The sequence below is a fragment of the Lonchura striata genome, chromosome 7 (assembly GCF_046129695.1).
Source record: "Lonchura striata isolate bLonStr1 chromosome 7, bLonStr1.mat, whole genome shotgun sequence".
Taxonomy (NCBI): domain Eukaryota; kingdom Metazoa; phylum Chordata; class Aves; order Passeriformes; family Estrildidae; genus Lonchura; species Lonchura striata.
The window spans coordinates 20878287-20892869 of record NC_134609.1 but is presented as its reverse complement, the minus strand read 5'-3'; the positions used below and the strand labels follow the sequence as shown (position 1 = coordinate 20892869).

General features: G+C 45.9%; 1 protein-coding gene across 6 annotated transcripts in view; it reads left to right on the top strand.

Annotated features, from left to right (window-relative positions):
- SH3PXD2A (SH3 and PX domains 2A) overlaps nt 1–14583 on the top strand; it is a 246473-nt gene that overhangs the window by 67856 nt on the left and 164034 nt on the right. For all 6 annotated transcript variants that reach the window (XM_021536306.2, XM_021536305.2, XM_021536308.3 and 3 more), the window contains one exon: nt 815–890. In XM_021536306.2, coding sequence (XP_021391981.2) covers nt 815–890 — 76 coding nt within the window. The remainder of the gene's footprint in view (nt 1–814; nt 891–14583) is intronic.

Genomic DNA, 14583 nt, shown 5'->3' with positions numbered 1-14583 from the left:
GCTGTCACTAGGGCAGATGCATCTTTCTGTCTGAGGCCTTTCAGCTGTCTTCAGCCTCAGTGGCACTTGTCCATCAGTCTCATCATCCAAGGATACATTGTAGGGCTCCTTTAGGAATGTCAGATCAGCATGCAGCTTTCCTAGGCTAGAAAACCATATGCTAAAGGCTCCTGGGCTGAGAGCACACCCACCTTGAGCTGCGCTTTCAGGCCATTCGTGGGGCTGCTGTTCTGTGGGATGCTTTGCTCTCTGGGGCCTGCTTGCCTGCTGTCCTCCATGTAGGGACTGCAGTGGAAGATATTCCCCAAAACCCCGTCTCTGTCTCCCTGGGAGAACAGGAGCTCTTTCTTACTGGGCCAGGGCAGTAGGTCATTCTGCCTCTGCCATAAAAGCAGATCAGGTGTTTTATTAGATATGCTTTAATCTGGTTTCTTGAACAGTATTTTTGGCCAGGAGGGTGGTCTTTCAGATGGACAGGTAAAACCTCTTGCTACACCAGCACAGGCAGGCTGTGTATTAGAGACAAGGCATCTGTGTAGCAAAAACTGGGAGCCTAATTTTAGAATGACAGCAAGACCAGGCTCAGCTGTCTGCCTGGGCCCTATCCCAGCTCCTTTGTGCTGCCAGAAACTTGCCCTCCCTTTCTTGGAGTGAACTGTATCATACCTTTTTTAAGTACAGGCTTCCCTCCAACAAGACAAGTAATTCCTGCAGTTGCTTTTGTCTTAAACCACACACAAACCAAGAGGTCCCTTGGTCCCTATGCAAATGGTCCATGTTTCCCTCTAAGATGTTTGTTGTGCTTCCTTTGCAGATGCAGCTTCTGGACAAGTTCCCTATTGAAGGAGGCCAGAAGGATCCCAAGCAAAGAATCATTCCTTTTCTACCAGGTAATGCTGTGGGGAAAGCCCTAAATAAAATGGCTGAGAGCAGCTGGAGGCTGCAATTCCTCAGCTACTGTCCCTGGTACTTTTTGTGACCATTCTTATAAATGCCTTTTCCCTGGGAGCTCATACACCCAGCCTTGTGGTACCAGATTTGCACCTCCTCCTAAAATAGCTGGCATGGTGTTTAGGGCCCTCAGGGGATCTTTCATCAGCTGTTCAGATTCACGTTGGCTCATGCTCTGTTACACAAAGGGATTTGATGGCTTCTGGGGGGCTGTGTCTTTGGGGTGCAACCAGGCACCAGCTCCAGCGAGACCGCTGGGGACCAGAGTCAGTCTTTGTCATTTCTGGATGCTCTAGCTCTGCAGACACTGTTACTGTACAATAAGGAATGAATAACTGGAATTGCCCCTGTGATAGAAAGGAAACTGAAGGAAGGTTAAATGCAAATAGGGATTTCTCCAATGCTGGCTAAAAAGATATTTACTTATCTTTTTAGCCTGAGCCACTGTCCATGTGACACCTTTCGTATAAGGTGTGAACACGATGGATATCCTGTCCTCAGGCTACCAACACTCACTTCTACATAGTTTCTTCCAGCAGCAGCTGCAGGGATGGCAGGGGGGAGATGAGCCAGACCACAGCATGCTCTTGGCAGTGCAGGCTCTGGCCAGCTCCCTATTGTCTGACTGCATGATTCTGGCTGTTGGCTTTAAGTTTGGCTCACTGCAGTGCCTACCAGGATAAATGGAGTATTTTCAGCTTGTTAAAAGGTCTCTTCTGTCTATTGCTATAAAAAGGAGATCCCAGCTCTTCCCTTAAGGTCTGTGAAGAGAAGCTGGGATGCTCCCCAGGAGCATGCAGGAGCATGTCTCTAATGCTATTTGCAGGCAAAGCAGCTGCTCCAGATGTGCGGTGAGCACAGCTCCAAGGTTACTGGGGAGTAAGGACTTAAAAATGAGCAGCACAAATACATGATACCAGCATCAGAGCCACAGCAGGGCAGCACAGCCTCCAGAGACCTTGTGGAAGGCAGTCCCAGGCTCAGGGTTTGCTTTCTGCAGTGTTCTGTGCTGCATCCAGACTCTGTAGCCAGAGGAAGGTGGTGTTGCCATCCATTTCCTATCTGGGATGAGGAGAAAAGTCTAAGAGCGGGCTGTCTTTGTAGCTGTACCACCAACAAACTCATAGCCAAATCGTCTTTTGAAACCTCGTTGTGATGAGAATGGATACTGCTGGCCTGCTTTTCTTACTGGAAAGCATTTTAAGGTCCTTGAAAGCACTGTACAGGCGTGCAGATGACTTCACATGAGGTGCTGTAGGAAAATCATGTCTGCGGGTAGCATTTGTTCCTCCTATATTGACTGTCACTGGCCTGTTTTATTTTCTCCTAGAAGAATGTTGGCTGACTGCAGGTGGCTGCTCCTCAGCCTTTGTGCAGATCTTAGTGATTGGATGTCCTGATACAAGTGTGTGTGATATTTGCAGAGGGTGAGATAAACCCCATATGCCCATTACAACACTTCCTACCCTTCCCACCCTCCAGGAATATGAGGGAGATGGTAGTGCCACATGTCCCCGAGGGGAAGAGTTATATCTGGAAAACATTTGTGTTGACTTAGTGTCCCAAAGAGAGAAGCAGCCAGAACAGAATAGACCTCAGCTGTATTTAATTTAAAATTTCTGTGATATATGTACTACTTTTGATATTGAATCTCTGTCTCTTTCTTGTTGAACTGGTGAACAGTCCTTGTTGCTTTACCCAGGAACAAGGTGACTCAGCTAAATGTCAAACAATGTCAAACTCTGTTAAATAAACTAGCTGCCAAAATTAGAATACGCATGGCATTTCTGCAGCTGGAACCATGGATTATGGAAACTAATATCTAGCTATAAATTCCTTTAATTAAAAAATGGCAAGGCAGATGTTTGTATTTAAATCCTACTTTGTGAAGATGTTATGGTCCTGCTCGCTTATTGTGGGCCTGATTCAGCCAAGCTGGAGTGGCTGTGCATGCTGTGTTCTGAATGCCCAGGGCTTGCTGTGCCACTTGCAGGGTAGGACAAATCTCCCCATCAGCTCTGGCTTAGGAAGTTGGCATATTCCATCCTGGAACTGCTGTTTGTTGATGCTCTCCTGAAATAATAATTAGTGCTTGACTGTGCTGGAAACCTTTTACCTGGAAAACCAAGGAAAATGTAATGGGGTTCAGAGCCTTGCCCCCTAAGGAGAGACCATACTGAGTTAAGCAGCAGGAAAGTGCAGTTCATCTTTCCTCCAGCCACCTTTGTCTTATTTTCATCAATTTCTTTCTTCAAATATATTTACCCTCACTTCTCCCTTACACAAGTAAGAACTCTGTGGCTTTCAGTGCCATGAAAAGGTGCAAAGAAATTATAAACAGTGCCAGGTAGTCCTGTAGAAAATGTCCTGTGGACAATTTTGTAGTTTTGTTTTACTTTATGAATGACTTCCTTGCCTTCAGTTTTTTGTGATTTTTTTTAACCATACTGAGAAGCAAAAGTGATATTTTTGTCTCCTTTCCTAATTTTATCTTCTTCCCATGAGTTTTTTCATTCTTCTCTCTGACCTTTTTATGTTGGAAAATCCTGCACTGGGAGGGGTTGTGCAAAAGAAAACTGCATTAGAAACTCTGTGGATTGGCCAGAGAGCATTTTTGTAGGTGGTGGTAGGAATTTTTTTTCTTTGGAGGGAGACTGTGGAAGAGTCAGAATAAAATTTGCAGCAAAAAAACCTCTGTAGAGCAAAGACAGTTAGTTGCTCTAAGAAGACATGGATGGAAAGTGCTGTTTGAATGTACCAGTGTGGCTGTTGGTTGAGCCCATTTGCAGTACACTGATTTCTCCATGACCTCTCCTGCTACATATCTGAAGAACGATCTTTGGAGTGTGGATGAGTAGTTTTTCTCCCTTCCTGTCAGGTACCTTTACATCTGTGTCAGCAGAAAAAGGGGATCTGGATTTGGGCTCCCTTTTCCAGGGATCTTGAGGTAATTAATGAAGGAACTGGAAGGAGAGGACTCATCTGCTGAGCTTCTGGAAACCACAGTGGCAAATGAAATGGCAGAGACAGGGCGATGCAACTCTGGGATTAACAGTTTTGCAGTGGTTGACCCAAGATTTCAGGGCTTGCATTGTTTTTCATTTCTCTTGGCACAAAGTGGAAGGGCCATCTGGAGACAAAGCTGGAGGGATGTCAGCTCTTTTTGCTCCACTGTGTCTTCCGAAGTGCAGCCCTGGGGAAAACACGCTGCATGGCATGAAATCATTGTGTCATGCTGGCTGCTGGGCTGCAGATCCCTGCCTTGGATAGAGGCTTGGGCTTGCCATGGCATGGAGGGCTGGCAATTGGTGATGGCAGCCCCTTGCACTTCTAACACATTCCAGTTTGTTCCCTGCTGGATTTCAAACCGCTTTTGACCCGCACTGAAGAATCAGGAGGTTTTTGCATAGGATGGGCCAGAAGGGGAAAATCCTCAGTGGGTGTCTGCTCTGCAACTTCCATGCTGCCTGGAGAGGAAGACATCCTGTTCGAGGAGCCTGCTTTGTGTGCCTGGTTTTCCTAACTCTTGGGAAGCTGAGTCCTATCCCAGGGGAGCAGGATGAACAGTTCAGGCTGCCCTACCAGCTTGGTCAGGCAGCTGGAGGAACAAGGCACCAGTCCCTGCCTCCAGTGCTTGGAGCCTCTACCAGAGAGGCACCTTCTCTCTTCCTTTTTTTCCCACTCAGGTTTTCCTTCTCCCTTGACTAGGATGAGGAAAGATGAAATTATCCATTTTGAGCTGTGTGCTGCCAGTGTAGCTTGGTGGCTGTGTCCCAGGGCACTGGGAGGGATGCCAGCATGGGGGATGAGATGTCACCCAGCTGCTGTCACCTCGCTGTGCCCTGCTGACCTGTTTTACCCCCGAGAAGAGAAACGCTCTGGTACCATCTCAGAGGTTCTCCTTTGTGGGTAGTGAGAGCACACCGCCTACCTGCTGGGGCGTTTTATTTACAGGCAGCACATTCAGGGCGGCAGAGATCCCTGCTGGTAGTGCGAGTTCAGCCCTGTGCTCTGCTCCAGGGCTGTGGCGAGCTGCTCCTGCCGGGAACAGTGGGTGGGAGTGGGATGAGCCGACACCTGCCCGGAGGGCTTCGCCCGGCTCCCTAATCCCTGGGCAAGGCTCCCGGTTCCCCAGAGAAGCGCCAGCGTCTGCCAGCCAGGTGTGCTGGCGGCTGTTCCTGCAGCCCAGGGGAGTGGCAGGAGCGATCCCCGGCCGAGGCAGAGCGGGGTGTGAGTCAGGAGCGCTGCGCGGGGAGAGGCCGGCCGCGCCGCCAGGCACCCGGGCTGCCGCCGGGACATGGGGAGCGGCCCCTCGCCGCGGCCGGCTGGGACCTTCCTCACCTCTGCTCCCGCCGCTCCCGGCCTGCAGTGGGCAAGGAGATCTGCCGATGAGCTGCATCCCAGGTGCTTATGTCTGCTTCTTGGGTTCGGTCTGAGGTGTGGGGTTTTGGTTTTTTTTCCCCTCCCCTTTCCAGCGCTGAATTTGCGGAGAAGGGATTCAGTAGGTTTGCAACACAGAGTTTTGTTCACGGTGATGAGAGCAGGGTTGGTTTGTTTGCTTGTTTTGTTTTTTTTTTTTCCTCTCACCTTTGTATATTCCAGCTTTTTGCCTTTTGTTTTGCTGCGGGCTGGAGGAGAAGCAGTTTTGTTGAGAGATCGTGTGTGGAGCAGAGATGATGGGTTCATCCTCACACAGCCAGCACGGCAGGGACCCTCGGATCCAGCCATTCGTGTTCTACCTGTGTAAACCAGCAGCAGCGAAATTAGGATTTGGCCATGTGTGGTTTTGTCAAAAGAGCTGCATTTCAGCAGGGTACAGTGCATGGAAAGTGTTTTCAGCATTTATTCTGCCCACCTTGGGAGGCAGTGCAATGATACTGTAATGCACACGCTGGCCAAGGAATTTTATAACTTCTAGAGATATTTTTATTGCAGGCTCTTTTCTCCCTTGGAGAGCTGGTTGCTAACAGAGCATTTAAGAGGAAATACATTCCTTGTCCTAATTCTTAGCTGTATTTTATGTGCAAATTTCAGATTTGTTTTTAATTTTTGTTTATTCTGTCCTTCATCAGTCTGAGCCAGGGCAGCAAGTTATTAATAGGTGATTCAAACTTTTTTTTGAGTGATTTTGAATTCCTTAGTATTTTATCTCGGACCTACTCAGAAATTAACAGCGTTGCAGCAGTTCAAAACCAGTCAAAAAGTAGCATAAAGATTAAAAAACCCAAGAGGGATCAGATAAAATTCTCTTTATCAATGCACATATTATGTTTTAGATTAAAATATGAATTAAGTTATTTGAAACAGTGCTCCTTTAATATGCAGGGGTAGTCTTATAGGCATGATAAGCATACACATACATACACTACAGAGTCTCAGATGACTGGTTTGCTGAGACTTACCTGTGTAACATCAATAAATGAGATTTTCTACTGTGCTTTTCTGAATATGAGGCAACAAACTCCCAGAAGAGGGTCTCTGCCGCCATCCCCTTTTACCACCTGCAATAAGGTGGCATTATTGTCTCCTGTCCCCATCTCTGAGGAGCTGCCAGAGGGTGCAGAGGTGACCCATAGCACTGTGGTGTGAGATGCTGTGGGCTTAAAGAGCTATGGAAATCTCTTTGAGGGCCATTCCATAATGCAGCGCAGTTTCATTTTAATATACATATTTTAAGTTTTCCTGCCTGTTCTTTGAAAGGGGAGAGTGCTTCCAGGTTTAAAACCAGCTTACTTTTGAGCCTGGATATTGAGTTAGCAAGACAGCTAACAGGTCCTTGGCTTCTTTCCACTCCAGCTTATTTAGGGCTTGGGTGATGCTGCGCTTCTGGTGAGCTGCCCTTCAGCAGCTCCTATTGTTTGAGTTCACAGTTTCTATTGTGTCTTTCTATTTTCTGCCTTGCTAGGAGAGCTATTGTGGAAAATCCATCTCCTGTCTCTCACAAGAGGAGAATGGATTTCCTGTCGGCTCTGGGCTTGAAGGGAAAGCAGGGGCTGCCGGGAGGAAGCGGCTGTTCCTCAGCCGGGCGGCGAGAGGATTGATGGTTTTGAGGGGAACAGGCATATTCTTTTCTTTAGGCTCTGTGGAGATATTTTTAGGGTTTAAGTGTTTTCTGGTTGAAAGACAAGTCGTGAAGTATGAGGTCATAGGATGCCCTAAGGCTGCTGCCTATTGAAAAAGCTGTGGAAAAGGCCGAGCTGCCCACTGAGGAGGGAGTTGTAAGGAGTGCCCCAGCCTGGAGTGCAGGGGGCTGCTGGCTTTGCATGCTGAGTTGGGCTTTCTGAAGGTCTTTGAGCATTAATTGAGCATGAATCAAGGGTCTGATTCCATTGCAAAAGGAAGAAAAAGTGGAAAAAAATAATGCTGGTATCTGCCCAAGTACCTGGTCCTCTTCTCTCAGTCTCTTCTGAGTCCCTTCTCAGCATACAAGTCCAAAATCCACAAGCTGACAGTTGAAATGAAGGGCTGGAATAGAAAAGAGCTACGGAATCTTTATCTGGGGCTTGTAAACCCACTCTTCTCACACAGATTAAGAACTCATGTTTTGCTCAACCAAAAACTCCTCTGGGCATAAATCAGCATATGCAAAACATGATGTGCCTCTCATTAGACTACTTGAATCTCCTGATGAGGATTTTGTAACGATCAAGCCACAGTTTCTAGGGAAAACAAAGAATGAAAAGGGATTTGGGTCTGAGATTCCTTGAAGCCAGAGCTTATGGGGTTTTTTTTTTTGGGAGGGGGGGGGTTTGGGTTTGGGTTTTTTTGTTTGTTTGTTTGGGTTTTGTTGGGGTTTTTTTGGGGTTTTTTTTTGGTTTGTTTTTTTTTGTAGCTCTGGATGCAAGACTGAAAGGCCAGGGAAGGTTTTTACTATAGTCTAGCTGCCTGGACTCCTTGGGGAAATCTACAGACGTTTTTACTCAGAAATTAGTTGGATTTTGATTCTTGTTTTAAAAGGCAATAAATAAACACGATTATAGACTTGAAAAGCAGTTTGAGCTGCATTGGGCTCGTCATTTCCTCAGGCAGCCGTTCCATATGAGTGTGCCCTCTACTACTATAATTACTTTTTAAAAATAACTCTGCAAGTCTGTAATCTAAAGTGGGTGGTATGTAGCAAGTCTGAGAGCATTCTGCATTCAACCCACAGACTGGGGAGAGGGTGACTTTATATAAGGGCTTGCTTGTCTTCTTTTCTGGTCTGAAATCTCACTTTTTCCCACAATCCATCAACAAATGGCCCATACAATGAAAGTGCTTTTTAACACAGTAGTCAAGCTTGCCAGGGACTCAGATGGCTTTGCAGCCCCACAGGCTCTAGAATTCCCTCTGGATATTACTTATCTACCTAATCTTGTCTTTGTTGTGTTCAAATTTAAGTTGCCTAGGCAATACAGGAGAGAAGAGCCCAGCTGAGGTTCACAACTAAGTAATAGTCTAGACCTATGTTTGAATCTGTTTTCAGCCCACTTCGTCTTTTGGCTGGGCCAGCTGATTTATTTATATACTCACATGCTTAAAATAGGTTGTGATTATTTTTTTTTTCCTGTAGATTGGAAACAAAGGACCTGGGAATTTGCTGCTTGATTCCTTCTACTTTATTTTCTGTATCTATTGAGCTGTTCAGGTGGTGATGTTCTCTGGTGTGGTGTGTTTGTAGACCTCCCTGCTCCACAATGCAGCTTTTTCCAGGCTCCCATGAACATTGTCGTTACTCATAAGGGGATCTTTATACTCGGGAGCAGAGTGAGGGGATACTGCAGGCAAGGATTTGCCAAAATTAATCTATTTTCACTTATAATGAAATAACCCATGGCCATGTCTACTCCCCTGTGGGGTTTCTTTTTAGAGTTTAGGCCCATTGAAAGGGAAAGCTGAGGTAGAGAGAAGGAAATAATGTGGGAATAAGAAAGGAAACCAGGGGTAGGTAGATGAGGAAAGTAAATCCTAGAAGTGGGAAATTCAATCGTCTTGAGCTTCTTCCATTCAGAGAGGTGCTAATACAGGCCCCAGGCTTGTACGCAGGATTGAGGTAATTAATGTTTCCCTCAAATTTCCGTAGGTCTGAAGTTAAGCACTTGCACCATGTCGTTTTCTATCAGGGTTTTGCTACCTCTAAATAAAGGCCAGAAAATTACATTCCTTCTGCTCTTACATCCTAAGCATCGGCAAGTTCAAGCTTGCAGGGTGCTTCTTGTAGTCAGGGCTCTGAACAGCACAGGGCTGACCTGGAATAAGCAAAACATTTACAATCTGGCTTGCCCATGATGGGATTTTACTGGTGCTCAGGCTGGTGGACACACTTCACTTTTTCACTGAGTGCACTGTTAGATGTGATTCCCACCAAATTCTTCCAACTCTTCTCACCAAATGCTGGGTCCTTTGGTATTGTCTTGGGCAAGAAGTAAAACGATCAGACTGAAGTACAGGAGAAAGGCATTTGGGCCTATTCCCAGTGGGCAGTGTCGTCATGGCTGGTCTATTTAAATCGTTAGATGTGGAGAGCAGAAGGAAGAATGTTCCTGTATTAATCCCGCCTCCTACAAAACACAGCAAATGCAGATTTGTGTGTTTAGCAGATTTCCTCTTGGGAAAAGAAGTCTTTTACAGATAATAATCCTTTTAGCAACATCTCCAGTGAACGAGGCTTTGTCTGGAGAACAAAGAAGAAGTCGCAAGCTTGAAATGTGCCTGAATTTCCTGAGTGTGCTCGCCGCTGTGTGCAGGCAGGAAACTCCGATAGTCTGGTTTGGATGTTTGCTCTGAAGCAGCATAAACAGAGTGTCGGGTCTCCCGGGATCCTGATCTGACCCGTGGACCAGGGAATAGGGGTTCCTCTAAGCTCCTGTGAGAAGGACTGCCACAGTCACAGGCAGATCCCAGACTGTCCCATTTCCCCTCTGGCCATATCCTCCAAAGATTCTGGGTGGATGCAGGGGCCAGCAGCAGAGGTGAGTGGTGCAGCTACAGTAGACCCAGCACATGTGAGTGTTAAGCTGCCAGCCAGCAGGGAACTAATTTCCTGCACAATTATGGAAACAGCTGATCTGTGACATTTTAAGAAGGGGAGAAAATACAAGGCAGGGGAAGGAAGGCCCTGGCTACGTAAATATTTACTCTTGCACAATGCCCCAGCCATTGTCTTCTTTCAGGGTCTGGGAGGAGAAGGGGTTGCTTGCTGCTGGCTCTGGCACATGGTGACAGGGGCTGCGGGAGCCACCAGTGGGCTGCCTGCAGCTGGAAGGAGGACACTGTCTGCCAAGCAAAAACTTCTCTGCTGGAGTGTGATGCTGCCCTGCTTGACCCATCAGCTCCCTGCTGTCTCCCACAGCCAGGGATGTGCTGCTGGACCAGTAAGAGCTTGCTTGAATCACCTACCTTGGGCCTCTTTTCCCATTTCTTGGTCCAACAAAGTCTAACAAAGCCAAGGTAATGAGATAACCCTGCTGGTGAGGTAACTGGTACCCCTGCTCCTTCCCAGAGAGCTGAGCCATGGAAAGGGTGTTTGGGAAATGAGGGCACAAAGCATTCCAGGGTAATGCTGCTGCAGGCGGTTGAGGTGTCCAGGATCCAGGGACTACAGCATCTTGTGTGATGCTGTCCCACGTCACGTGCCCACCACCAGCCAGGTCTGAAGCAGACATGAGCCACGTTGTGAGCAGAGGAGGCACTCAGAGGCACATTGGAGGCACATCTCTAGAACTGATTGAAAACGCCCTTGGACACAAGTCAAAAAAAGACCCTCAGAGACAGGAAAAGGCTTTTCTTGTGGTCATGGCATTGTTCAACCTGCTGTAATACCTGTTTTCATTTTCTTTCCCTCACCCTAGACAAAAATGTTATTTTTTCCATTCCTGTCAGAGGGTGAATTAACTCTCTTTGGTCTTTAAATACTGATGAGTTGTCTTTGCTTTAGCCCCCCTTGGCTGTAGTGGTGGCTGCAGTGGTATCTGACCACTGGGGCACTTCTGAAGTCCCTCCTGTGTGTACCCAGCAGGTGAAGGGAAGGCTGTGGTGTGTTTTGTTTTGTCCATTTTGTGTTTATAGCCAGGATTGCATAGTCTAAGCCATGTTTCCGCAGTGCAGCAGCCTGAGGTGACTGTCAGCATGGCACCCCAACGTGTGTGATGTGATTCAGTGAATCCCAGTAGGAGTGACACCAGTCCACTGGTGGGTCTTGCTGTAGTCTGCTCTCTCACAGCTGTCTGTGAAACCAGAAGAGCTGGAATAGGTGAGATTCAGAGATTTGTTTCATGGAAGTGATTGATGTGGTAGGAGAGGTAACTCCAGCCTGTTGCCCTCCACCCCTTTCATCAAGGAAATACTGGCTAAGCTCACTCCCCAGAACATGCACCGTCACTCAGTGAATAAACACAAGGGATTTGTTGTGGGTTAATTCTGCTGCTGGAAATCAAACCCTGTTCGTGGTCAAATGACATCTTTTCTCTTGGAAAGGGACCAAGGTTAAGAAGACAAGGAAGGCAGGTTAGTTAAAATATGTCAAAGTCTCTTGGGTGTAAGTAAAAACTATAAATAAAAACCTTTTAACTTGGAAAAGAACTTTAGAGTGATATGATCAGGCTCAATTTAGTCCAAATATTGCTTTATGCCATTAAGCTGTTATCAGGTTTTGGTTCAACTGCAATAGTTTTACAGCTTCACTTCAGTGGGAACAGTTGCAGCCTTTATGCAAGTGAAGCATTTCCCCTGAAACGTTTGCAGGGAAGACTGCTGTATTGTGCAGGAGCCTGGGAGTGAAACTGCCTGGAAACGAATAGCTGGGAAGGTCACCTCCTCTAAAGCTTTTATTTTTTTTCTCTCATTCCAGTGTAGCTACACAATCTAGGGATTTACATGGTGAACAACTAGGGGATTTAAATGAGGTTTCATTTTACATTCCTGTAAATGAATCTTCAAACTTAGTAATAGAAGCTGAACATTTTTACTTATTTCCTCTTAAGCTGCAAACATGTCTGATTCAGCAGTGTCTTGAGATGATTTGTCAGGATGAGAAAATAAGTCACACCACTCTTCCTCTTGGATTAATAGAGAACAAGAATAATCCTGTACCCACAATATTATTTCAGTTGGGCTTGCATAATAGCCTGGAAATGGTTATACTCAATGCATTGCTTTGTAATAACGATGTTTCATCCTTTGAAGTTAGGTTAGTTCATGTCACAATGTCAGATCTGCACAAATAATAAAACATACACACCCCTCCAGTTTTTCTTGACTAGCCTTCATTTTCTGGTCTGAGTTTTGCTACAGCCAATTAGGAGATAGTGGATTTTAATGCTGTTATCCAGCACCATCACAGCCCAAAACACACGTTTGGTGTGTTTGCATGTCAGTGTGAGGCTGAGGGTTTAGAAAGATCATGGTGTTTCTAAGTCTTGCTTTGTGCATGCCTGTGCTCAGTCTCTGCAGAGCATGAGTAATTCCACCAAAATCATTGTAACTGACCCTCTCCATGAGCCAAGGTTTTCCACGCATCTGGGCCCTTATTCCTGGCTTTCATTAAAGAAAGTGAGAGAAATCAGGCCTCCCATAATTACTTACAATCTGTGAGCTAGGCACATATGTAAATATTTTCAGGGTCACAACTTAGCTCTTTACTTTTAATATACTGTGTTATTAGTAATGGGGTTTGAAGAGATTGAAAATCCCACCCATAAGTTTCTGTAGTGTCAAGCCTGCTCAGCCTTGACCTCTGCTCCCAGTGGTATCATTGGATTTACTGTTGACTTCAGGAAGAGCAGTCACAGCAGGTCTGAGTGCTTTTGAAAACCTTTTCCTTATGTTTTTCTGTGTAAAATCCATCACTGTAGCTGCCAGATTATATGATACTAGGGTTTAAAATGACTTAAGAATGAAATCAAACTGATAAAAAGGCTAAGTTGTAATAAAGCTAAGCAAAGTAAACTTGCTTTCTTTCTAAGACAAAGCAGCTTTCAGAAGGTTTTAATTTTCTCTGGCCCAAGTGGAAAAGCAATTGAGTTTGGTTCATGGTGTGCACGCGTGTGTCAACACCACTGCAGCAAAGCCCAACATGCCATCCAGCACCCGCTACCATGCAGCCTTAGCTGGGCATGTGTGACCACTTTTGGGGCTTGGTTTCAATTTCTCTCTGCCCCACTGCTACAGGGTGTGAACTTGGGAATCACCAGTTAAGCCCATATTTAGTTATTCATTCTGCCCAAGATGTGTCACTAGTTTTCCCCACTGCCAAAAGTTCTTTGCAAATAGGAAATAGAATATCTGGGGACTCAAGTAAAGTAAATGGGGTTCAAATCTACCCCCAGGCTCTCTGACATATTGTACTGGGGAAGAAGAGAGACAAACAAGAATTGCCATGTCTCCCCGTGTAACAGAATAATAAATCCATAAGACATTATATAGCATTCAAATACTGCAGCAGTAAAGTCCTTCTGTAGTTACCTATGCCATGACTGGTGGTGTTGCTGTGTTAAAATCTTCCTTGCTCACATTTGTTTGCAGAGGTCCTCTGGAGCAGGGTGGTCTCTTGCTGTAAGAGTGATGATAAATACTTAGCTTTTATGATTAGATTATTCCTCACAACTTGTTCTCTGTTTCACTGGAGGTTGACTATACTCATCATCTATTTTGATTTTCTCCCCTGGGCCCACTTTGTTTTTTTGCAATTAAACTTTTTTCTATGGTGTCAGCAGATAGGAGTGTTCCTCCAGGCAGCCATGAAGACAGAAATGTGTGGGCAAGGCTGTTGCCTTTCTGTAGCTTTCTGCTCCTCTTCTCCCATCAACAGCTCCCTGTGCATGATACTTACTTCAAGGGGTGGTTGTGTCCTCTCTACACCATCCATTTCTCAGTTCACCTCCCCTTGAAAAGAGAGTCCAGATGTTATAATCCTCTGGTAAGCCCTAAAACTGGCAGGATTTTCATGTTTGTTTCCATCCTCCTTGGGTTTTATTTTCATAAGCCTATAGATTGACTTTATTTCTCTTAAAGGTCTCTGGGCTGAGAGATTGCTATTCATCCACTTTTAATTAAAGCAATATAGGGAATTAGGCCTTTCACAGGGGTGGTTCTGGTGATGCCTCTGACTGTTTTTGTTAGTTTTTCTTCCATCTGAGCAAATGCTTGGAAGTGTGAGTTGGAGCTTAAGCTTTTCAATTACCAGAGAGTGAAATTGCTACATTATGGTGAATCGGTTCCTCTGCAAAGGAAAATCTGTTTCTTAGCTGCTGCTGTATGCACTAGTGTAACAAAGAGAGGAGGATTCACTGCTGCAGCCTCAGAGGATGGGAGGGTGGTGGGTGCAAGAAGGGAGTAAGGACTTGGGCATTAGAGCACTGAGGAATTTGGTGGCCTGTGGTTTTTGCAGTAGGATTTTGAAGAGGTGGAAGTGGTGGGAGCCCAGTCCCTCACCCTGGCAGTATGAAGCTGTTTCCCACAGGAGTCTGTTTTAGATTGGCTGCCAAAGGCACAGTTTCTCTTGACATTGGTACCACTAGAAGAGTATGGGTGTCCGGAGAGCCAAGTACTTCTTTTCCCAAGTGATTTATAGTACATTGATTCCCATTCTGTCCTCCTTCAAAGCAATGCTCTCAGGCTCAGAAAACAGAGCTTCATGCAGTCAGAGGCTAGTGC